Source organism: Sprattus sprattus, assembly GCF_963457725.1.
Source record: "Sprattus sprattus genome assembly, chromosome: 10".
Lineage (NCBI taxonomy): Eukaryota > Metazoa > Chordata > Actinopteri > Clupeiformes > Clupeidae > Sprattus > Sprattus sprattus.
The window spans coordinates 16,713,576-16,736,814 of NC_137908.1; the positions used below are offsets into that span (position 1 = coordinate 16,713,576).

At 43.6% G+C, this 23,239-nt stretch overlaps 1 protein-coding gene across 1 annotated transcript in view; it reads right to left on the reverse strand.

Moving 5' to 3' along the window:
• Positions 1-8,300: 8,300 nt before the first annotated feature.
• The window catches only part of grip2b (glutamate receptor interacting protein 2b), a gene marked incomplete at its 5' end in the record, with an annotated part of 125,826 nt that continues 110,887 nt past the window's right edge, over positions 8,301-23,239 (reverse strand). The window contains 7 exons of the mRNA XM_080846383.1: positions 8,301-8,583; positions 11,567-11,713; positions 12,868-13,095; positions 15,673-15,790; positions 18,982-19,135; positions 19,841-20,035; positions 21,851-21,990. Coding sequence (XP_080702509.1) covers positions 8,377-8,583; positions 11,567-11,713; positions 12,868-13,095; positions 15,673-15,790; positions 18,982-19,135; positions 19,841-20,035; positions 21,851-21,990 — 1,189 coding nt within the window. The 3' untranslated portion in view covers positions 8,301-8,376. The remainder of the gene's footprint in view (positions 8,584-11,566; positions 11,714-12,867; positions 13,096-15,672; positions 15,791-18,981; positions 19,136-19,840; positions 20,036-21,850; positions 21,991-23,239) is intronic.

Here is a 23,239-nt window from a genome sequence, read left to right on the forward strand (position 1 = left end):
AAAGTCATCAGCCTAAATGGCAGCATGTCTCTCAGCTACTAGCTACTTTAGACGACATAAGAGGAAAACAGCTAGTGGGGGTGGTACCCGTGTGGTGCTTTTGTTTTTCTGTGAAGTGTGTTCATTTGATTGAGATGAAGACTTGAATTTATCCAGTTTGAGAGCTTGCAGGAGAGGCCTGTAGGGATGGCATGGCCAGCTGTTGGTGCCCTCACTTCCGGTCCACCCCGCACCCCCAAAGGCCTCTCCCCTTCAGGGATCTTACCTATCTGTCTTTTTAGTGAGGAAAAAGTATAGTACACAGTGAATGTTTTTGAAGTCTATGAAGCGAGATTTTAATCAAAAATTTGGGGGAAAAAGAAAATGTTTAATTTTTTTTATTTTTTAAATGAACCTGTGAGACAAAAATTTGAAATGTATTAGAACAGGTTTTACAGTACCTAAAACCTTTTTTTTTATTTCATAATAAACATTATTCTTTGAAAAAGCCTTTTGCTTTTTGTCAGCGATAAGCACATTACTAGCTTTTCCAACCCATAGAAACCGCAACATACTTGTGCAGTTCAGTACCTCACCATCCGAAAGAGGTGATTTGTCCACTGCTTACACACCTACCTACCTACCTACCTACCTATGGAAAATGACCAGTCTGTTCACACTGTCCCAAAGCCCCATGGCCTACCCATCACCCAGACGTCTAATGGCTCATAATACCTATGAAGAATCAGTCACCACAAGCTGTCCCCTAATGCTGTCCTCACACCAATGCCAGGCTATTTAAACACACCTATTACGTGCTTCACATGCCAAGCCAGGACACCGGTAACGCTTAGGGAAAGGTATAAAAAAAAAACATAGAGACAGGATTGAGTAAAACGCAGTGACGCCCCCAAGATGGCAGATGCATTGTGGGATTTGGCATAAATCAGATGCAATTCCATTCACTTGTGTTTGGGCTAGCAGCATGACAATAAATCCTGTTGAATGTGCCAGATAGTAAATCTAGACAAAGCGGGAGGCAGGCATCACGTCAGGGACTGGTGGCTTGGCAGACCTTGGGTGACGGAAGCAAGAGGAGGTTGTCCTTGGGCACCGGGGCACCGAGTTGGTCTGTGGCAAAATTAAAATGGGACTCCTTGAGCGTGTGAAATGTCAGTCATCAATCTTCCCTGTCATTCCAGCTGTCCACAGGCATGTGACAGCCACAGCCACTCACTTAATCAAACATATCTGACCCTTTGGCTAGACTATGAGCTGTCTGTCAAGCCTTTAAATCAAGCTATTGTTTAAACGATAAAACAGTCCAACACTTCTGTCATGATTGAAGCTTTCACATTTTCAAAGGTGACTTGTGAATATACCGACCACTCCATTAACAGGATTAACTCTGGTAAACCTGTTTAGACCAAACCAATCAATAGATGATACTGATACAACTCCAGATTTGTTTTTACAGTGAATTCAGCGACATATAACAGACAACTGAATTAAATAATCAGCAATGACATTGAATGGCACTGCAGGAGAATCAAAATTCCAGATAGACCTGGTTTCTAAGATAAGCACTGAGATTGGTCCCGAGTCCCATACAGAACTTCACCGCAAACATCACATTTCCACAATGCCGCCCCCCACCCTATCTCTTAACAAGGCTAAGCCCTAGACAGACTTAACAGATTTGACCACCTTTCTGCAGTGATGGGTATGCTGTTTGCCATGTGTCCAGTTTTTGGGCTGGGAAAATATGTTTCCACTCCTATTTTTCATATTACCTTCAGACTTGGTTAGTCTCTTTCCTCATTGCTTTGTGCAGTCATTTGTTAGTACAATTTCTAATGAAACATACAAAGCCGTTTTAGTAAGTGCTCTTTGCTATTACAATAAAGACATTTGTTATTTGACAACTTTGTTCCGGAAAAAAAAAAGCATAATAAAATATTTCAAAATGATCACGTTGTGCTCTGACTGTTTTATGTTGAAAACCTTGCATGCAAGGTCAGGAACAGTATTCCTTTTTTTGCACAGTTCTATCTATCTATCTATCTATCTTGTTGTATAACTGAGACTGACAAATACATTAGACATGTACAGACATATTTAATGGATTTTCACAAAACTATGTTCTTTGGCTTCAGATTTACTTCTGTGCAATCATGGTTTGGCTTGTCCTGGAGACAATTTAGTCACTGTACCTTGGCAGAGCCCCAGCTTTAAGCCAGTTGAACATGAGAACATGGTTTTCTTTGGCACAGTGCAAAGAACACTTAATTCCTTATGGCTCTGCCTTTATGAAAAGGTGACATTCCTACAATGCTCAGCTTGTAATCTTTATTCTGGACCTGTGGAGTTTCTAACTGGATCGCTGGTCATTGTACACTTGAATCATGGGCCCTGTAGTCTTTACACGGTTCAGTCAGTGGGCCTATAGTCTTCATGCTGTTAAATTGCAAGCCTCCAGGGTAACAGCACAGAAACCTTTACACTCTAAAGAGAGCACTAGAGCCTTAAGTGACGAGCTGAATTTCATGTTATAGCTTTTAATTTCTTCCAAAACAAAAAACAGAGACATTAGAAAATCCTACTGAGGTGTTGGGAGATGTTTGCATGGTGCCTATGCTAAGAACCCATTTTCTTAGACTTCAAATCAGCTTTTCCCCTATTGACTGAACAGCAGGCAGCAACGTCTGCCCCTCTACCACTCTTGGGAACAGTGCCTGAGTGAGTGACAGGACATGTGTGTGGTGTGTGTGTGTGTGTTTCCTGGCGAGCACCACCTCACGCAGGGCGAACAGCGGTGCCAGAGCGGCCATCTAAAGCCCTGGCCCACGGGCAAGTATAAATAGTGCTGGTGCTTTTTCCGAGCAGGTGCGAGGAAGAATCCTGTCGGATGAACGGGAGTGGGCCAAGGAATCTGCTGAACGGTTGCCACGCCGACTTATTACAACTGATACATTGGCTGGCTCTGCTTAACAACACGCCCCATTTGAGGCGATTAAACTCTTGAAGAAGAAGAAAACCTTACGTAAGTTAGTGATGGAGGGGAGGTGGAGTGGAACGGAGAAAGTGGGGAGGGGAGGGGATGAGATACATTTAAATCCGTTTTACCTCTATGCCATTTGGCAGGGTTCCAATACCTCAAAGAACAGAACAACCTCGCAGAATTGCTTTTTTTTTTTAAAGCAGGTAGATCTGTGATGAAGCCTAACTTGAGTTTTTACAGGACCAGTGAGTACAAAGTGTTCATACATGAATGCCTCAAGTTTAACACTAGCTCTGATTGCTAAAATTCATTTTTAGTTTCTGTAGTAAGTCACTGGTATGCTAGGTACTACTAATATAAATGCACAATTATGGTTGTACTGAAAAACATTCAAGACATTTTGAACAAGTGTAGGACATGTATGTTTGAACAAAAGGAGGGGTTTTGTTAATAGATGTTTGGAAGTCAGTTAAAAGTTAAAAGTGGTAAGAAAGTTAAAGTAGTATATTAAGCAGAAATGGATGGCAAAAATAAATACACAAGCAGACAGCTTTACGCTTGCTTAGGTTGAAGGTGAGGTATGGTCATGCAATATACTTTTGAGTTTCCATTCACCCAAATGTCTGTCACTAGGTTTACGCAATATGCATGCATATAAAAAGAACATGTCTATGTTCACTTTTATTTTTTTATTTTAATTTTCTTTTTCTGAAAAGGAGTTCATTGGCACAGTAAGTCCCATCCATACACCTCACACCTCACATCCAGCTAGGCCAATACAGTGAGTCCGAGGCTTTCTGGCTGTTTCAGATGGGCTTATGGGTGAGGGGGTCATAGAAAAATACTATACAGAGAATAAACTTTGATATTACACATTTAAAAATACACATCAATGTCAATGCATACATTAATTTCTCCTTTTAAATGCATAGGGATGAGCATATGTATGTAGCGCCTTTTATAAAGCTCATGTAAAATCATTGTAGGGGCCTTGTCAGACAGCAGTCTTGCATATAAAAACACACTTGTCCTTTTTTTAAACTCTTGTACGGTATGCACAATAAAATACTACATATTACACAGAAATAGCAATGACACTTAAAATGGTACAAATCCAATTCCCTAAACCCCTTACACTTCAGACACAACACTGCAAACAAACAAGCCCATTCACTGAATGGCAACACTTAGAACAGGTCCTTAGAAAACAACACGAAACAAATAAAAAGAAAGGTTTTGGGACTGGTCTGTTCAATGTCAAATTTTCCATCACACAACATCAATATACTTTGATCCGTGATTCCCATTTTCACTTGTAAATAATACACTTCGGCTGGTCAATTTTCCTTGGTGTTGACCTCAGTTCTGAGGAGCAGCTTGAACTGGCACCATCACCGTGCAAATACATTTCTCAGACGCCCGCTGACAAAGTAAAAGTCAATGTGCTGTGAATCCATCCAGCCATTGAAAGTCCCAAATAAACAACAACGGTGCTGTACTTTTCCCCTCCGTCTTTGTGGGGACACTTTTTTTTTCATAGTCATTTAGTGGAGTTACATAAGTGCCTCAAAGGAAGGAAAAAAACCTGAAAGAAAGAATGAAAGAGAGAAAGGGAGTGACAGAAAGTGTGTGGGAGAAAGAGAGAGAGACAGAGCAAGAAAGTCAGAGCCAGAGAGAGAGAGAGAGAGAGAGAGAGAGAGAGAGAGAGAGAGAGAGAGAGAGAGAGAGAGAGAGAGAGAGAGAGACAGAGCAGGCAGGCAGGCAGGCAGGCAGTGTGGTGTGGCCAGTCTCATAATATGTGTGCAGGACACAGAGCTCCTTCCTGCAAGAGTTCTCCAGCGACGGGCAGAACAATGAGTGCTTTCTGCTTTATTGCAAATGGATCTTACTTGTGCTTTCCAACAGGGGAGCCAGGGGCTGCGGGGCAAGGAAATTATTCCCAACTAATCCAGCCACAATTACCAGCAGCAGTGTTTTGGCAAAAGGGGTGGGTGGACTTTGTGACCCAGGAGGGCCGGCATCAAAAATAGCATTTTTGTGTGGGCTGAAATGAACCGACCACATGAGAAGTCCAGTCCTAAAAATACACATAAATAGGCAATAGAGTTTCTGGAGAGGCTAAACGAAAGAGTGAAAAAAATGAAAAAAAAAAAAAAATCAACAACAAGCCTGTGCCCAGTCTTCTGAAACAGAAAAACTCTTCCCCGAGCGTCTAACCATTTCCAAAACATCCATTGTATTGTTCAAGATTCTTCTCTGGTACGTTTCCTGTTGTTTTTTGTTTAGATCGTTAGATGTATGGAGGGGCCAGAGGTTGTGTGTGTGAAACTGACAGGAGGCAAAAGCAGTAAAGCAGTCCAGTTGTCCTGTAGGCCTGGACAGACTCACAGTATTAGCCACCAAAGTAGGACAGAGGTCGTGAATATCAGGGAATGAAAACAGCTCTGGCCCAGGTTGGGCCCAAAGGCTTGGGAAAAGGCTGGTTAAAGACCCTTCACTTCAACCGTCTGCAAGTCTACTGCCATTAGATTGTTAAATACATGGTTCTTCATTGCCTCTTTGTTTGAAAATGTGTCGGACCTCTTGCAGTGTTTTGCTGGAAAATGTCAGCGAATGGGCAGTAATAGCCATACCATGTTTCGAATAGTCCATTGTACTTGCACGGGTCTCAGAGGACTAACTTCAAAAAAGGGGGACTGGTCAAGCATAGAGCTATGAGTGGGATTATGAATGTGGACCAACTGCTAGTTGCCAAGGGCAATGTGTTCCCACAGCGGCCCATGGCCTTTGAGGTCTGACCTCTGTACCAAATGGGCAGCAGCGGGGACCCAACAGTGTTCGTTACCATGCCCGCCATTTTTCCCAAGCACTTATTAGGGCCAGTGTTTTGGAAATAGAGGTGATGGAAAGGCAGGGGTGTGTATGTGTGGTGGGTAGGGGGTGGATGTGGAAAGGGGTACATGGCTGTTGTTTTAGGCCGCATAGTGGGTGACCGCTTGGCTTCACATCCATCGTTAGAGGAAAAAATGTGACCTTGAGGCTTTCAGGTTGAGCTGGTTGTGGCATGGATGCTACATTATGCAACTTGTGTGGCAGAAGGTGTTGTTATGTGTGTATGTGTGTGTGTGTGTGTGTGTGTGTGTGTGTGTGTGTGTGTGTGTGTGTGTGTGCGTGTGTGCGCGTGCCTGTGTATGAGTATGTATGCAAGTCTGTGCGTCACTCTGTGTCCGTGTGTGTGTGTGTGTGTGTGTGTGTCTGTGTGTGTGTGTGTGTGTGTGTGTGTGTGTGTGAGAGAGAGAGAATCTACATGTGTGTATCTGTCTGTGCTGGATTGATCTGTAGTGCCTGTGTGAGTTTGTGTGGTTGTGTGGTTGTGTGTGTGTACCGTCTGTTGTAGCGCTGTATGTGTGTTTGCGGCTGTGTGTGTGTGTAGACTGCATGTGCTCTGGATTGATCGGTTGGAAGTGTTTCTGTACAGGCCTGTGCATGTATCTACAGTTTGTAATAGTGCTTTGATTGCTCTTTTGTACCTGTTCCTGTTTATGCCTATGGGTGTTTGTGTGCATCAAGGGTGTATATCTGTGTGTCTGTTTACACCTGTGTGTGTGTGTGTGTGTGTGTGTGTGTGCGTGTGTATGCATATGCGTTTGCACTTGTGTTTGTGTGTGTTACACCTGTACTGTGTGTGTGTGTGTGTGTGTGTGTTTGCACTTGTGTGTGTGCGTGTAGGGCTACACGATTATGGCAAAAATCATAATCACGATTATTTTTCATCAAAATTGAGATCACGATTAGTGTGTCTCTCTGTTACTGATGTTCAATGTGAATGGAATGAATGAGATATAGGGACCTACTGAGTTCCCAAGAACATGCGTGCAGCCATGGGGATTCTGGGATGTAGACCCCAGCCTAACATCCATTAAAACCAGACGGCAAAACCTCATTTGTCATCCTGATGGTGACATCAGATGAGGTCTAATGTTCATAAGAGAAGACAGACACCGTGAAACTGGAGAGGTCTTTCTTTCTTTCTTTTTCTTTTCTCTCTCTCTCTCTCTCTCTCTCTCAACCACCCACACACCCCCCACACACACATACACACACACACACACTCTCAGTGTGCTGAATCCTGGTGAGAGAGGTTTAGTCTCGGCTGAGAAATCAAAGAGGACATATTGTTACGTTGTGCCTGACCCCTCTGTGAAACAGCAGGCCGTCTGTGTCTGCTTTTGTTCTCTACTGTTCTCTGTCCGTTTTCTGGGTGTGTGAGTAACAGCACTGTGTGGACCCTTTTAAAAGAACATTCCCTTCTTTAAACAACCCAGATTAAAGCTCAAAGAAAATATTTCTATTTGTGTCCTTGAAGTTGAAACGCTTTCCAAAATGTAACATCGATGACATAAAGACAGAAACCCTCCAAACAAAGCATGACTACTCTTTTCTCTACCCCTCTATTTTTGCAGTATTTTCAGATGGGACAAAAGGGCTGTGCTTTGGATATGTAAAGAAAGGGTCCTAAATAACCCCTTCTTATCATGGCAACTACCCTGGACCGTGAATAGCAACTTCTGTGCAGGATGACACAGTTCCACATCACTGGCTGAAATTAAAACACTTCACACAAACAGCAGCTACAGGTACAGCATGCTTTGAAACGCTTGAGGTTAAACTGGACGAGTTCTAGTCCAATCATAGATAAAGTTGAACGCAAACTTCCAAAAATATTCCAACAATGAAATGAAGCTTAATTGACCTCCTTGTGCAGGTTTGTGAAATCTTTTGACAAAGTTGAGAACATTACAGTAGTCATGGCAACTGGCGACTTATGCAGTCATGGCAATTTTCTGAACACAACTACAAGGATAGCGCCTAGATCTGGCGTAGACTTGCCCCTGGTCTAGGTCTGTTCCAGTGTAAACCGTTATCAGGGTATTCAAGGCATTGGCGATCCTCTATTGACACCTGTGTAGTTGAAGGTGTAGTCCTTGATTAAGATCCATTGCACTTTTTGTCAAATTCAGTAAAATTTTACCTGTATTTCTCAGTCCATCCATGTTTGTGCACAGTCCTGGCTCTGTAAATGGAAAAAAAGTGCCTCTGACCAAGCTATACACTTTTCCAGCCAATCAACAACAAGGGGCGGTTCAGGTACGCTGAGGGCAAGGGTGTATTTGATAGACTGTTGAGTTTAAATATCAACAGTCTTTCACCAGCATCAAGGACTATACTTTTAAGGATTTTTTAGGCCTAGTTTTCCCAGTGTGAATGATCCTGTAGTCAGGGGCTCAGACAGCAGTGGACCAATGGCATTCCTCCCCTCAGGAGAGTCTAAATGTCCCGAATTGTCTCTTTCCCGGAGATGACTTGGAGTCGTATGCGTCATCATCATCTGGTCGTCACAGGTCCATTGTGCTTGTGTGGTGCAGGTGCTCCCGCCCGTGGGGGGCCATGTTAGAGGACAGCTCGTGGCAGTCGTGGGGCAGTGTGGGTGAGTTCTGTGCCAGTGGGTTACGGCTGATCACCAGCTCCAGCTTGTCACCCGCCTCGGTGATGAGGGGCACGGCCAGGCAGCAGTCAAAATCCCTTGTACGCACGTGGTTCACCTGGACAGAGGAGCGCAGAGGACATGAGCATAACGATCTAGACCAGTGGTTCTCAACCTTTTTTGCTCCATGACCCAAATTTTTAGATACCAGTGCAGTTGCGACCCACAAATTAATAATCAGCAAGAATCATCAGACCAATTATTTAACAATTGTATTATTATTTTATTATTATGATTACTACCACTACTTCTAGGCTTAATACTATACCACTGTTTTACCATTGAAAACACATGCAACTGTTTAAAAGTCAGGATCAGTTATGCAATCATGGACTTCTGAACTTCTTTGAACAAAAATGGACTTAAGCCATACATTTTCAACTTCTTAAGAAGAATCCATGGACTTACATGTTCACCTTTTTAGTCAGAGATGGACAAACATGTTCCACTTATCACAGGACTTATGTTGATTTTCTAAATGAGAAATCCTTACTTACATGCTCAACTTCTTAATGAGTAAAGGACATGTTCAAATAGTAAATGAGATCCCTGAATGTTTTCGAGACTGCCCCATCCGTTGTCACACCAACATACTTTGACCAGGAGAGCTGACTGAGTTAAAGTATGTGTCCATTGCAGAAAAAAATCTATGCTGCCTGCAGTGGTAAATGTTGGCAAATCTGAATTAAATAAGAACTGCTCTTCAAAGTCATCATTCTGCACATACCGCACGTAAACCAAGAGAATGGCATGGCTAGCCACGTCTGTGGATTCATCGAGTTGTAAAGGCGATAAAGTCAAAAGCGCAGAGACGTTCAGTGATCTGCTGCTCAACATCATTTGACATATTCACATATCCTCACATGAACAGTGTCGTTTGTCACGGGAATTGTTCGCTGCTTCTTTTTCACCTATGAGTGCAGTGCACAAATCGATGGCAACTTCTGCAACCGTATGGGACGTTTTGCTCTGAGCTAGTCGGTAGGAGACCAGCTAGGATGCACGCAGTGCCTGCTCCTAAACAGTGATGATGGCACGTTAAAATGTTTTTTTTTGTTGTTTTTTTGGGGGGGGCAATATGTAAATCCATATTTCAGAAATACCGGGTCACAAGCCTGAAAAACTCCCTCTTTGGTTCTTCAGAAGAAGTCATATCTGAGCTGGTACTCGTTTTACACGAAGATACTCTGTTGACTTTTTGCCTACACTAGTCGCCTCTAGACATTCTCTGGTCATGTCAGAGCATATTATCGCGCAATACATGTTGATACATTTGAAATATCTTATATGCAAATTTAATTGGCTGAATGTTCGAACATGTTATTGTTAGATAGGCCTACGTGCAGAACCATTGCCGGCTTCTGTAGTTTGATGTCAGAACTGGGGACAGGGATTCCCTAATGGACAGAGGGAGCATTGCTTGAAAAAAAAGTTTTACATTTAGAATTCGTCTTGCGACCCTTTCAGAAACTCAGGCGACCCAAATTTGGGTCGCGACCCAAGGGTTGAGAACCACTGATCTAGACACTACCGCTGCTACTAGACTACCATCATAAACTACACTACAATGTGAAGCCCTAATCCTAACCCCACACAACCAGACAAGAAGATGAGCTTCTGCATGGATTACACTGCAGTGTTCGCTGCAAGGTAAAATGGAATATAGCATGGAGGTGGTAGAAAACAGCAATCAGAGACAAGTGGATGGACATATCTTTTCTGTAAATATAAAGTTTTTAATTTTCCCCCTTTGAACTTATTATCAGGCCCTAACCAAGACTTGTCCCTGGCAAGTATAGATCTGCCAGTAGCTCAGAAGGTTGTGACAGAAAAGGAGAGGGACAGAGGATTTAAAAAAAAAAAACAATGATGGATTACACAGAGGCAAAGAGTGAGAAACATGCCCAAGGTCTTAAAAAATAAAGATACTGAGGCAAATTGTCCCAAGGTTTTTACGAAATATTTGTATAGACATCCTACTTTCTACATCTCATTATGATATTATTACTCAAGCCTTATTATATCCACGAAGAAAAGACTGTGAGTTGGGTTTGGACCTGAGCCATGGCCATATCCATCTGAGAACAAAAGAGTTGCATAACAACCTCCTCGGGTTGCCTGTGCAGCTCTGATGGAGGCAGCTTTAACTGGACCTACAGGTTAAGGTTCCCATAAACAAAACGAGGATAACTGTTAAAAGTAACAAGAAATCTGTCTCCAAAAGGTTTCACGGCACCCTGAGGTATAAAAAACCTGTTTTGACTGGCCAACGTGCTGTTTACAAAGTGATCAAGACAAGGGCTGAATAGTCTTTTTTGTTTAGAATGGTTCCTTACAGAGTGAAATAACCTAGAAGTATCTAAGTGGAAGCCATAATAAGTGCTCGTCGAATTATCTAAATGCTAAAGGAAAGTTGGTTCAATGCTTCCTTTCATATCTCCTTCAGCATAGGGTACACTGGAATATTCCTTACGAATGGAAAGGATATGCCGTCTCATCATTCCTGGCGGCAGCAACAACAAACAATCCACATGAACCATGTCAATAACATCCGCCATCGCATAATTAGCACCTTAGCTCTTAGCATCGTGGTTGTCTTTGTGCTTGTCCTTGTGAATTCTTCTTAAAATCTTCTCTTGACCTCAAGATGTTTTACATCCATGACTAGGCCTATTTGACCACAGCCATTGCCTCTGGAGCAGAAGGATACATGCTGGGCATGTTTTTGTTTCTCCACTGGCAGACTTTAAAAAGCCAATGTGATTTTTACCGCAAATATCTATGGGTGCCTAGCAAGCTCAAATAGGAAGACTTTATTTATAGCTATTAGAGTTTAATCAAAACCAGATCCATTGTGTCTAAATTTACACTACAGTAAACTTTGAAAGAGCCTGAAGCAACAACAAATCTTAAGGTTGTTTTTGTGTGTGTGTGTGTGTATGTATGTGTGTATGTGTGTGTGTGCGCACGGTAAAACATGATGGAATTTTCCATTTGCGCAGGCAACCAATTATTTAATCATAGGCCTTTTGCATGCTTACCTGGAGGATGCGATCGAACGGTTTGAGTCCTGAGCGGTCAGCAGGCCCGTCGGGTCGGATCATGTTTACATAAACGCCTTTCTCCAGGAAGCCGTCTGACACACTGAAGCCAAAGTCATCTCGCTCGGGATCTTTCATCACAGTAACCTTAGACAGTCAAAAACATGACCACACAATGTCAACCAATACCATATTGCTTTATGCCACCCGTGACACCAATTACACTATGTCACTCATAACTATCTTGTCATCATACAACCTACCATGTTTTGTCAGCCACAGAACCCATGAGCCTGTATTTATCAACTACCTATCAGGCTATGTCATCAATACCACCAATCATGCTATGTCACCCATATGATCTATGGTTGACTATATTTCTCATACCACCTTCTGCACTGTCAATACTTCATATATAACAATACATTTTAAGTATAGAATGCTCAAAATATGTACTGTACAATTTGTATTTGCTGTTAAATACTAAGTCAATAACAAATCAAGCTGCAAGCAGCGATGTAGTGGCCAAGCAGGTCAGATGACCCAGTGTGAGTGTGAGACTTTGTGTTTATGGTGAAAGACAAAATGAACATGTAACAATACTAATACTCATTAGATAAAGCAGTGGGTATTGTAAGTGTCTGTACTCTAGAATTGGTGCTGAAAGGATGAGGCATGTAGGTAAATCAAGCTGGACTACACGGGAATAGAGCTCTGATACCTTACAAAGCCCTGGCAATGCCACAGAGCCCTCATAGAAGGCTCTTAATCCTGCAGAATTCTCTAGAAGCTTTCCCCTTTACGGCTCCATCTTTACATGCTGATCCCTCGGCTCTGTCTTCTGGAACAACACTACAAAAATCTGGAATCTGGAATCTGGAATCCAGAATCTTGATCCCCACTTAAGCCTGGGTATAGAAAGCACTTGCTACACAAAAATCTTGAGTGGTCAGTGATTTCCATTTGGCGTATGTCTCAATGGTTTAAATGTAAAATGTCTCAAATGTTTCAAATTTGTCTCCAAAGTCATTATGAGTAGGGAATGTAGTATGAGTATGGTAAGGAGAGGAAGTTTGGTTTCAGCAAACATGTTTTTCATCTGAAGCTCCGAGCTGCCTTACCTTTTGGAATATGTGTCAATAGTTCAAATGTCAAATATTTTAAATGGCTCAATTTTCTCCCACAAATGTCATGTATGAGAAAACATATCCTACAGCTCTCTTGTCTAGGCTCAGAGACTCAGACTCAGAGATGGATAGGTGGATACTGCAGTCACTGAAACAGACAACTGAAGCTGGCACCTTGAGGAGCTCCAGTGGTGTTGGGGACAGAATCTCCTGCATCTCCTCCTTGATGCGCCGTGACTCCCATGTCTTCTCCGACACACGTAGCGTGTTCTTGTTCTTGCCCTCGTGCAGCAGTTGGTTCTTTTGCAGCGTGCTCAGGCCTGCTGGGCCAAGTGGATCGCCGTGGGGGGGTTTGTGCCCATCCACGCCCAGGCTCAGGGCGCTGCCCGTCATTATGGAGGCCTGTTGGAGGGTCAGAGGTTGTTGCCATGTGAACACTACAAAATTTGACTACATTACTATGTTCAACTTTAAACTATTAAAGCCTGATGCATTTTTTAGGTCTCGAAAAGAGTACATGTCCGTGTAAAAGAGGACGTCGGTCACCCTAATTGTGGTAAATGTGCCCAGCACATGCTAGCTTACTGAATATTGTCAGATAGACAAGCCTCTGTGGTTTATGACAAGCCAGAGACACTATCTCTAGAAAACCTACCTAGTAGGTCAGTAGTCAGTACCTAATATAGTAAAAACCACTAAGAGCCTAACAGCATGTTGAATATCATTGACAGCCACATTGAACAACTGCAATGCCTTTGTTCCTTGATATCACGTCACCCTCTGTAAGAGCCTATGGGCATACAGGCACAAACAGCAAGAAGAGGTTGCAGTGTTAATGCAGTTGATGTATCAGTAACATTAAATGCAATCTTTTTCCTTAATTTGTGATAGTGAAATTGTACAAAGAGTAAAATATTTCACAAAGACCAAAATATCACCTCACCAAACCATATAGTTTGAGGCAAATCTGATGCTAATCTGAAGTCTTGGGCTTATATTGCTTGATAGCTGCACTGGCTGGTCTCTGAGAAGCTAAGGATATTCATCTGGATTTTAAATAGTTGGAAAAATTGTGGACCTTTCCCCACCAAAATTCCTCTTTACACAAGAAGGATCTTTTATTGAGTGCTCATCAGCTTTATGTCTCTCAGTCTCTTAAATTCTGGAGAATCATGTGTAAATACTGGCTGCTAAAAAATGTTCTGTGTTCTGTGAAACAGGCCCAAGTTAAACAGTTTCTAAATATAACTAGCTCTCCCAATGCGACCACAGAGACCTGAAACCCCAGCTTGTGTTCAGAACAAACGCCACAGCAGACAGCAGCAGCAGCAGCCTTAAGAACACTGTGGCCTTCGGCAGGGAGTGGAGACGTCCATATGGTTTTCTCATCCTGTCTCACAGGGTCTCAGCACCAAGCATCTTTGACGGAACAAACCCTGACAGGCTTATGAGGAGAGACTGAGAGGAAGTGTGTGTGTGTGTGTGTGTGTATGTGTGTGTGTGTTTGAAGAGCTGTCCCAGGCATTTTGAGCAGCCTGTGGGTCGCCAGGCTTTCACTCTGAATGCAAATAATGATATGCCCAGACACCCGTGGTTACGTTTAAAAACTCACCAGAGGGTGTTTCAAAACTGTGAGAAATTCTTTCCCTTTTTTTTTAAATAAAAAATGTAAATCCACTTTCCACTTCTTCACAGTAGAAACACAAACTGCTTATGTCCATGGCTGCTGTACAACAAATGTGCTGTAAAATTATGCCAACAAGGCCGCACCCACCCCTCTAGAGGCGTCTGTAAATCTGGGGTCGTATGTACACAATCAGCATTTCCTACTAAGCGGCCCACATCGTTTGACAGTATTGACGGTGTGTCATAACTATAATCAATCATCTCCACTCACACCCTCATCTAAGGCAATGAGTCGAAGCCCAGACAGCTGATGACCCTGGGCAAGGTCAGGACCGGATCCGTGACAGATCTGGACTGGAACCAGGCCGGACACGACCATCCCCAGTTCAGCTTTATCATCAATAAGGCTACTAGAAGACAGGACACTAGAAGTCAATGTTAGCGCTGCATCTCCTAACACACCCTTCAGAATAGTCTATGTGTCAAAATCTACCAGCAGCAAGTATGATGGGGGACAGTGTTTGGGGTATGAGCCAATCCACACAGTGGATCATTTGTGTTTGGAAATGTGCGTGTGACTAATTTGTCACCACTTCCTCAGATGAGATTTTCCATTCTTTCGCATTTCTTTATTTTTTCTTTCTCTAAGCTGTCTTATCTTATATCGCATACTTCCCTTGTGAAACAAACCAGTGAAAGGCTGTACAAATCTCTATGTGTATTTCTGGCTAAGATGGCGAGGAATAACGCATGCTAACTTTATTTTACACCTTGCTGAAGGTACTTGGGAGGATTCTGGTTCAAAGAATGGAACTCTACTGCTGATGAGTGTAGAATATCAGTAAAAAGAGTAGCTGCCACTGCCAACAAACTTGACAGGTGGACTTTATGAATAATATACCAATAAACAGATGCATCCTCTTCACCAGAATCTGGAACCTGAGTCTCTTTTTTTTCACTGATAAAAACATTTTCCACAGAAAAACTAAAATGTTCTCACAACTTTCTATCCTCAAGCCTGTCATCATGTAAATGGTATGATGCGGGGTAAAACAGCTGCTGAATCAACACCCACATTTCAACTAAATCATTTGAAGGGGAAGATGCTGACATGAAATATGGGTCCACAGACAGCTTTATGATGCCCTGAATACAGTACTAACCTTGCCTTGCAATGTTATTGTTTGAGGTCAAATCTCCAATGTTGTTCTACAGGTCATACATGAGTGAGAATGTGTGTGCTTGAAGTGTGTGTGTGTGTGTGTGTGTGTGTGTGTGTGTGTGTGTGTGTGTGTGTGTGTGTGTGTGTGTGTGTGTGTGTGTGTGTGTGTGTGTGCATTGCTAATAGTTTACCTCAATCTCCCTCAGCAGCTCTGACTGCCCGCATGTCTCCAGGTCCTCCAGAGCTTGGCACCAGAACGGGTCCTCCTGGTCCAGAACCATGCCCTCGCCATGTGGCTGGCCCATGAACCTGCAGCAGCCACAACAACACACTGCTGTACACCCATACTACAAGAACATTTAATAATGAAACCCCTGGACCAACACCATTCCCACACCATGAGGCTGGCGACAAACTTGCACCAGAGACAGAAGCGTACTGCTATATACTCATACCATAAGAAAACAAAATAGGCATTTCTGTAAATGTATACTTGCACCAGTTACAGATAAAAACCGCTAGCTGATCATAGAACAACAACACATCATGCTTTTCACTTCAAGTGATTCTATTCTGTTGGGTTTAGGAGTCCTCAGCTTTACTATAAGAGCCCTGGGATTCATAGCAGGACTTTGCCCTCACTGCATACTGAGAAGTCTACAGCTGAGTCTGGCCTAAACCTGGGTCTGTGCCACAGATTTAAAACTGCCACAATTTCAGCCTCCTTGCTAGCACAACCGCCTCCCATGGTCAAGGTTGCGAGTTGGAGTCTTGTGCAGGACTGTGCTTGTCCACACAACGCAGGTTCCAGGAAGTCAAGAAAACACAAGATCAGAGAATAAACATTCAGACACTCGTGACGGTGAAGATCGGCCAACTATAACATGGGCTAAGTGTACTGTATGTGTGCTTAAGGTGTACACCTCAGCACAGTGGCTTCAGTTCTAGAACATTCCACTGTATAGTTTTGATGATAAACACCCCTTTACTTGTAGTATCACTGCAGAAACATTTAGGCCCAGCACATACTCAAATGTTGCTTTAGTAAGGCTCAGAAGTTTCTAACATTTGTTACTAATCTTCACTTGTGCCTTAGTGTGTGGACGTGAGCCCTGGTGAACTGCACTTAGCGCATGGAGACGAAGAACAGAGGAGTACAAACAGGGGGATGAAGTGATGAAGAAAAGAACCAGAAGGAAGTGGAGAAGGAACAGCACAGTGAGCACAGATCGTTATGTAATCTAGCTGACTATTCTTTCTCACTCGGAGATAGGAAAAGATCTGGTTACAGTAAGTGGAGCTGAACTATGTGCTGCAGGAGAAAGGAAAAAAAACAATGTCTGTGTAAGACTTATGACTACAGCTCTGGCAAACATTGCGCATAAGGGCTTTAAATGTATTTTGTTTGTGTGTGTGTGTGTGTGTGTGTGTGTGTGTGTGTGTGTGCGTGCGTGCGTGCGTGCGTGCGTGTGAGTGAGTGAGAGAGTGTGTTTGTGTGTGTTTAAGCTTGCATATTAGTTGGCTGTAAGCTTGACCATGACCATGACCATGAAATGGAACTCCCCATTGTCTTTAAAGTTGCTAGTGAAGCGAGGTGGAGAATATCCTTGGCCTGCTTGATCTTTCCCTACAAGGACACACCCTGACATCCTGTATAATGTATTTACCCTTGGCCAGACACCAATCTGTATCCAAAGGCTCCCTCTCTTGGCTCTACAGTGTGTACTGGGCCAAGTCAGCACTTTCCACACTTCCTGTGTTGAGTGAGTTTACGAGTCAGCTAATTAGTTGAGAGATGTCAACTGTGGTCATAACTGTGTTACCAGGTGAACTGGTAGAAAAGAAGGCTAAGTCAAACACAGCAGTGAGAGATGGGTTGGGCGTGTAAGTGGAGCAGTGGATTGATTTGTGTGTGTGTGTGTGTGTGTGTGTGTGTGTGTGTGTGTAGGTGTGTGTGTGTATGAGTGTGTGTGTGTGTGTGTGTGTGTGTGTGTGTGTGTGTGTGTGTGTGTGTGTGTGTGTGTGTGAGAGAGAGAGAATCTACATGTGTGTATCTGTCTGTGCTGGATTGATCTGTAGTGCCTGTGTGAGTTTGTGTGGTTGTGTGGTTGTGTGTGTGTACCGTCTGTTGTAGCGCTGTATGTGTGTTTGCGGCTGTGTGTGTGTGTAGACCGCATGTGCTCTGGATTGATCGGTTGGAAGTGTTTCTGTACAGGCCTGTGCATGTATCTACAGTTTGTAATAGTGCTTTGATTGCTCTTTTGTACCTGTTCCTGTTTATGCCTATGGGCGTTTGTGTGCATCAAGTGTGTATATCTGTGTGTCTGTTTACACCTGTGTGTGTGTGTGTGTGTGTGTGTGTGCGTGTGTATGCATATGCGTTTGCACTTGTGTTTGTGTGTGTTACACCTGTACTGTGTGTGTGTGTGTGTGTTTGCACTTGTGTGTGTGCGTGTAGGGCTACACGATTATGGCAAAAATCATAATCACGATTATTTTCATCAAAATTGAGATCACGATTATTCATTAATTTTAGGGACAACATATTTTTTTGCACTTTCACGTTTAAATGAACAAGAACACTGCTTCCACTTCCATTGTTGAGCTACAAACTGGCTAATGTACAAATCTTTGCATCAAAATAAAACTTATAGTGCTCTTATTCACCTGAAGCTAAATATAAATACATTTGGGATTAATACCCTGTCGCGCTATGCAGGGTCGCTGTTATGGTTTTCTGGGTTGACGTTGGACATGGACGGTGATTCAGTGAGGTAACGTTAGCGTCAGTCTTAATGCATTCATCATACTGTGGTTTGTGGTCAAATCTCTGGTGGTTGAACTATGTATTCCTATGCGGCGCAGACAAAACTCTAACGCACTTTTTGCATATGATGTGTCCTCGGTTAACATCTCTTGCCCTAACTTAAAAGTTAGATAGCTGTCTTACTACCTTGATGTCTCGCTAAGAAGACGTCTGACGCAAGATATTTTTACGAATGAATTCGAATTTAAGATAGCATGTGACGTTGGTAAAATAAGCTGAAAGAACGTTAGGCTAACTTGCTAGTGTTAGAAAAATTACAAATCACAAATCACATCAACCATTGTTGCTGGTTACAATAACGGTGTTATCGGATAGTACAATGTCTATTTCTCGGTAAAAAAAAACACAACACAGCTGTAAACGGAGTGTGGTCCGTCATCTTTGTTTACAATTTGCAGTTGCTGGAGGGAGCTGGCTCACATATGTTTAGGTAAGAGGCAGCTTCAAGGCTGCAACCATGCAACCTTGAAAAATGACCGTCGCTCTGAGGACTTTAAGGTAGTTTATAAACCCGGAAGTGACAGAATAACGGTTTTCCAGCACGCATTTTAAATGCATTTTAAACGCAGACGATCATGCTCATTTAATTGTGGCAGCCAAAATCATGATCGCAATTAAAATTCAAATAATGGTGCAGCCCTATGTGCATGTGTGTGTGCTGCGTGTTGAATACCCAGCGGGTTTGTCCCAGTCATCTTCACTGAAGCCTCCATCGCTGAAGGGATAATTCTTGCGGCGGGCAGGAGGGGGTGAAGCATTTCTCTGCTTGGCACTGCGCCACTCATGGGGATGAAGAGCCATGCCAGCCACCTGGTGCCCGTACGTCCCTGGAGAGGACAGCATCACGTGCAGAAGAGTGAGTGAGTGTGTGTGTGTATGTGTGTGTGTGTGTGTGTGTGTGTGTGTGTGTGTGTGTGTGTGCAAACATGTGATTGTGTGTTGAATGTAATGTGTGCATTAGTTAGTGTAGGTGTGTTTCAGTGTGTGTGTGTGAGATGGTGAATGAGTAGTGTGCCTGTGTGTATGCATGTGTGTGTGTTGGCGTGTGTGTGTGTGTGTGTGTGTGTGTGTGTGTGTGTGTGTGTGTGTTGGTGTGAGTGTGTGTGTGTGTGTATGTTGGTGTGTGTCTGTGTGTGTGTGTTGGTGTGTGTGTGTGTGTTCTACAAACTGAGACTATTTCTATGTGTGTTGACTGAAAGGTATGAGGTGTGAATTGTAACAGGAACCGCCACATGACGAGCGCACATCGCGCACCTGTGTGTGTGTTGTCTTTTGTCTGAGTCACCTTGACTGCTGTAGCCAGCATTGATGCCTGAGCCGCCCCACATGGAGTTGATACTGGGGGGATGTGCATGCATGACTGTGTGCATGACTGTGTGTTAACTTGAATCTGTGTGTGTGTGTGTGTGTGTGTGTGTGTGTGTGTGTGTGTGTGTGTGTGTGTGTGTGGTGTGTGTGTGTGTGTGTGTGTGTGTGTGTGTGTGCGTGTGTGTGTGTGCGTGTGTGTGTGTTAGCCAGCCTCTGAGAGTCACCTTGGCTGCCGTAGCCAGCGTCAATGCCTGAGCCGTCCCACGACTCCATGGCTGAATCGACACTGGGGATGGTGGTGGAGTAGATCTCAGACAGCTTATTGGTCTTCTGCGAGTCTGTCATCTCGTCCTCGTCGTTGTCGTTGTCATTGTCGCTCAGTTCCGTCTCCAAGTCACTCCGCTTTTTCTCCTCAGACACTGAGCGTCACAGGGAGGGGAGGGTGAAAAAGAAGAAGACCCTCGTGGAAACGTCCAGAACATTCTAAACATGCAGACCTTTCCCCTCCAATTGTTGCGAGTTACGTAACGGTATATAAAAGGGCCTCTGAAAACAGTTAAAGACATGATTCTGGTTTAAAGAAAACAACTAAAAAAAGTCACTCTGTTTGCCCTGCTGCATAATAGAACTGGTATGGTGAGTTATTCCAGTGGGCTAGTCAGGTAATCCTGATATACGCATAATTATTAGCCTCTAAAAGAGAGAGCACTCCTGCTTGTTCATAAATCACTAAATGGGACAGGACAATATAACTGCAGATATGTTTCAGGTGTACACACCTTAAAAACGTCTGAGATCACTGGGGATAAATCTGGCAATAGCTGTCAGAACGAAACATGGTGAGGCAGCTTTTAGCTGCTATACTGCGGAGTTCTGGAACCAACTATGTTCTATAGAACTGTTATAATACACTTTAATTCTGAAAGTAGACCTCAGATCATTCCCGACAGGGAAGTGACATTTCAGGCTTATGGTTAAGACCTATTGGCAGGCTTCTATTTAGGCTCTATTCTTGGGCTAAGCTCTTTCTCTAAAAAAGGCTCTATCGAGCTCTATTGTGGATTCTACTCCGGCTATTGCTCCATGGCTCTCTATTCGGTGATCCAAAAGAGACTGGTGGGCCTATTTTAAGGCTCTAGTCTCAGGCTTAGCTTGGTTTAAGGCCTTTGTCTGTGCTCTATTACGGATTCTATTATGGCTTTATTTGGTCTTCTGAAAGAGATCAACACACAGTTGGGGCTACTTCCACATTGTTTTTGTTCTATTTATGTACTTTGCATGTACGTGTAATTAAGTTCTTTCCTTCCTTATAATAATATTTGTATCACCTGTCTTTATCTTTTCTTTGGATCTTCCTTTTGATTTTATTTATGTAAAGCACATTAGATTGCCTGTATGTATGAAATGTGCTATTTAAATAAAATTTGCAGTACATTTCCATTTCATACATAAATCCATACTGCTCTACGGTAACAGGGCAGACACCCCATATGCACCCTTGATCTAAACACCATAGCCCAGACCAATAAAAGGACAGGAAGCACAAAAAAGCTTTTTGTATGTGGGATGTTCCTTGAGCTGATAAACTATTCTAATTCCTCTACTTAGTTCAGTTCAGATTCCACTCTAAGCTGAACTAGTTCACTAGCCTTGGCTTGGCTGCACCGGGAGGAATCAGGTGAAGTTTGTGTACCCTTCTTTGTCAGGACACCACACCTGACTCTGCTAGCTGTTTGTATGCAAAGCAGCACAGTCACAAGAACCACAACAAGACTGTTTCCTGGTCACTCATACATACAGGTACACCTAAAGCAATTGGACATCATCTCCCGTGGACAGGTACAGCATGACAACTGAAGGAGCAGCTTCCCGGCATAGATCTGACTTGGGTCAGGTGGACGTGTCATACCTACATATAGGCCAGGCCCTTCTTCCAGAGCAGATCCAGGCCACATCTGTGTGTGTCAAACAACTACACGTATAGCAACAGAGGCCTTCTAAGACTAGAATTCAGAGACACATGCGTGCATTCGTTTGTGTGTGTGTGAGTGTGTTTGTGTGTGTGTGTGTGTGTGCGTGCGTGCGTGCGTGCGTGCGTGCGTGCGTGCGTGCGTGCGTGCGTGCGTTTGTGTGCGTGTCTGCGTGCGTGCGTGCGTGCGTGCGTGCGTGCGTTTGTTTGTGTGCGTGTCTGCGTGCGTGTGTGTGTGTGTGCAGGGGCAATGTGTCCCGCTCACTGTCAATCTGCTTCTTGATCTTGAGGGTGACGGTCTCTCCGGCCATCTGCAGAAGGTGGATTGCCTCGCTCAGGGGCTTCCCCTTCAGGCTCACACTGTTGATGGCCAGGATACGGTCGCCCACGTGGATCGCCCCGGTCCTGCGCAGTGGCAAGAACACAGCAGAGAGACAGGGAGAGAAGGAGACAGGGAGATAGGGAGAGAAGGAGACAGGGAGATAAAGAGGACAGGGAGACATTGAGAGAAGGAGATAGGGAGCACAGGGAGACAGTGAGATAAGGAGCACAGGGAGATAAAGAGGACAAGGAGACAGTGACTGGGATGTTTACATTTGTATCACTATCTTGAGTCGCACTTTCTTTGGATAGCTTGGTATTTGTCTTTGGATAGCTTGTTATTTTGGATAGCTTGTTATATTTGTTCAATGACACTGAGAGAGAGAGAGGCTCCGCAGAGGCAAGATGAGAACAGGGAGAGCGTAAAGGCGGCTGCATGCTACAGCGTTGGGGGTTAACGGTTGCGCAAAATTTACTCGGTGCAGTTCATGCTCCCAAAGGTTGCGCGTGTTGTCATGAGCCTGCCATTTGCCTGGCAGATACAAAGCTGTTTCCCTAACAGAAAGTCTGAAGCTTGAAGTTCTTTTCAAACCTTTGCTTGGGTAGCACTGTTAAACTGAGCAGACATGCATACTACATTTGAGTAATCTCATCACGTAACATTCGTTTTCTAAAAACAATCACATAGTATTGCATGTTTAACTGTGGTAGAAAATACGTTAGCTTAATGCTAACGTATATGGAAAATCCTATAGACACCGCGCTAGGTATTAGCATCAAGTAATTCACGTTAATGTTTTTGTATGAGCCTGACATTTGCTCTGCAGATAGATAACAGGTTCCCTAACAGAAAGTCTGAAGCTTGAAGTTCTTTTCAAACCTTTACTTAGGAAGCACTGTAAAACTGAGTAGACATGCAGAATATTTTAGTAACCTCATCTCGTATCATTCGTTGATAGAATGCAGGCTGCGAGGCTCGCGTAAGGGCTTACGTAAAAAATGACGCAAGTCTAGAAAAAGGGGCCGACGCACGCAAGACGTAAGAAGTCGCGCAAGGGTCGCGCAAGGGGCTTGCGCGGCCTCTTGCGCTTGCGCTTACGCTTACGTAAGGAAGCATGAATCAGCCTTAAGAGTGGTCCTATGAAGGCAAGCCCAGAGGCAAGAAGAGAACAGAGAGAGAGTAAGAGTGGTCCTATGAAGGCAAGCCCAGAGCGAGAAGAACATGAGGCGGTGACACAGGTCCTACAGGATCAAGCCCAGAGCAGGAATACAGTGAGAGAGTAAGACAGGGAGAGGGGTCCTCTGAAGGAAAGCCCAGAGTAAGGAGACAGTA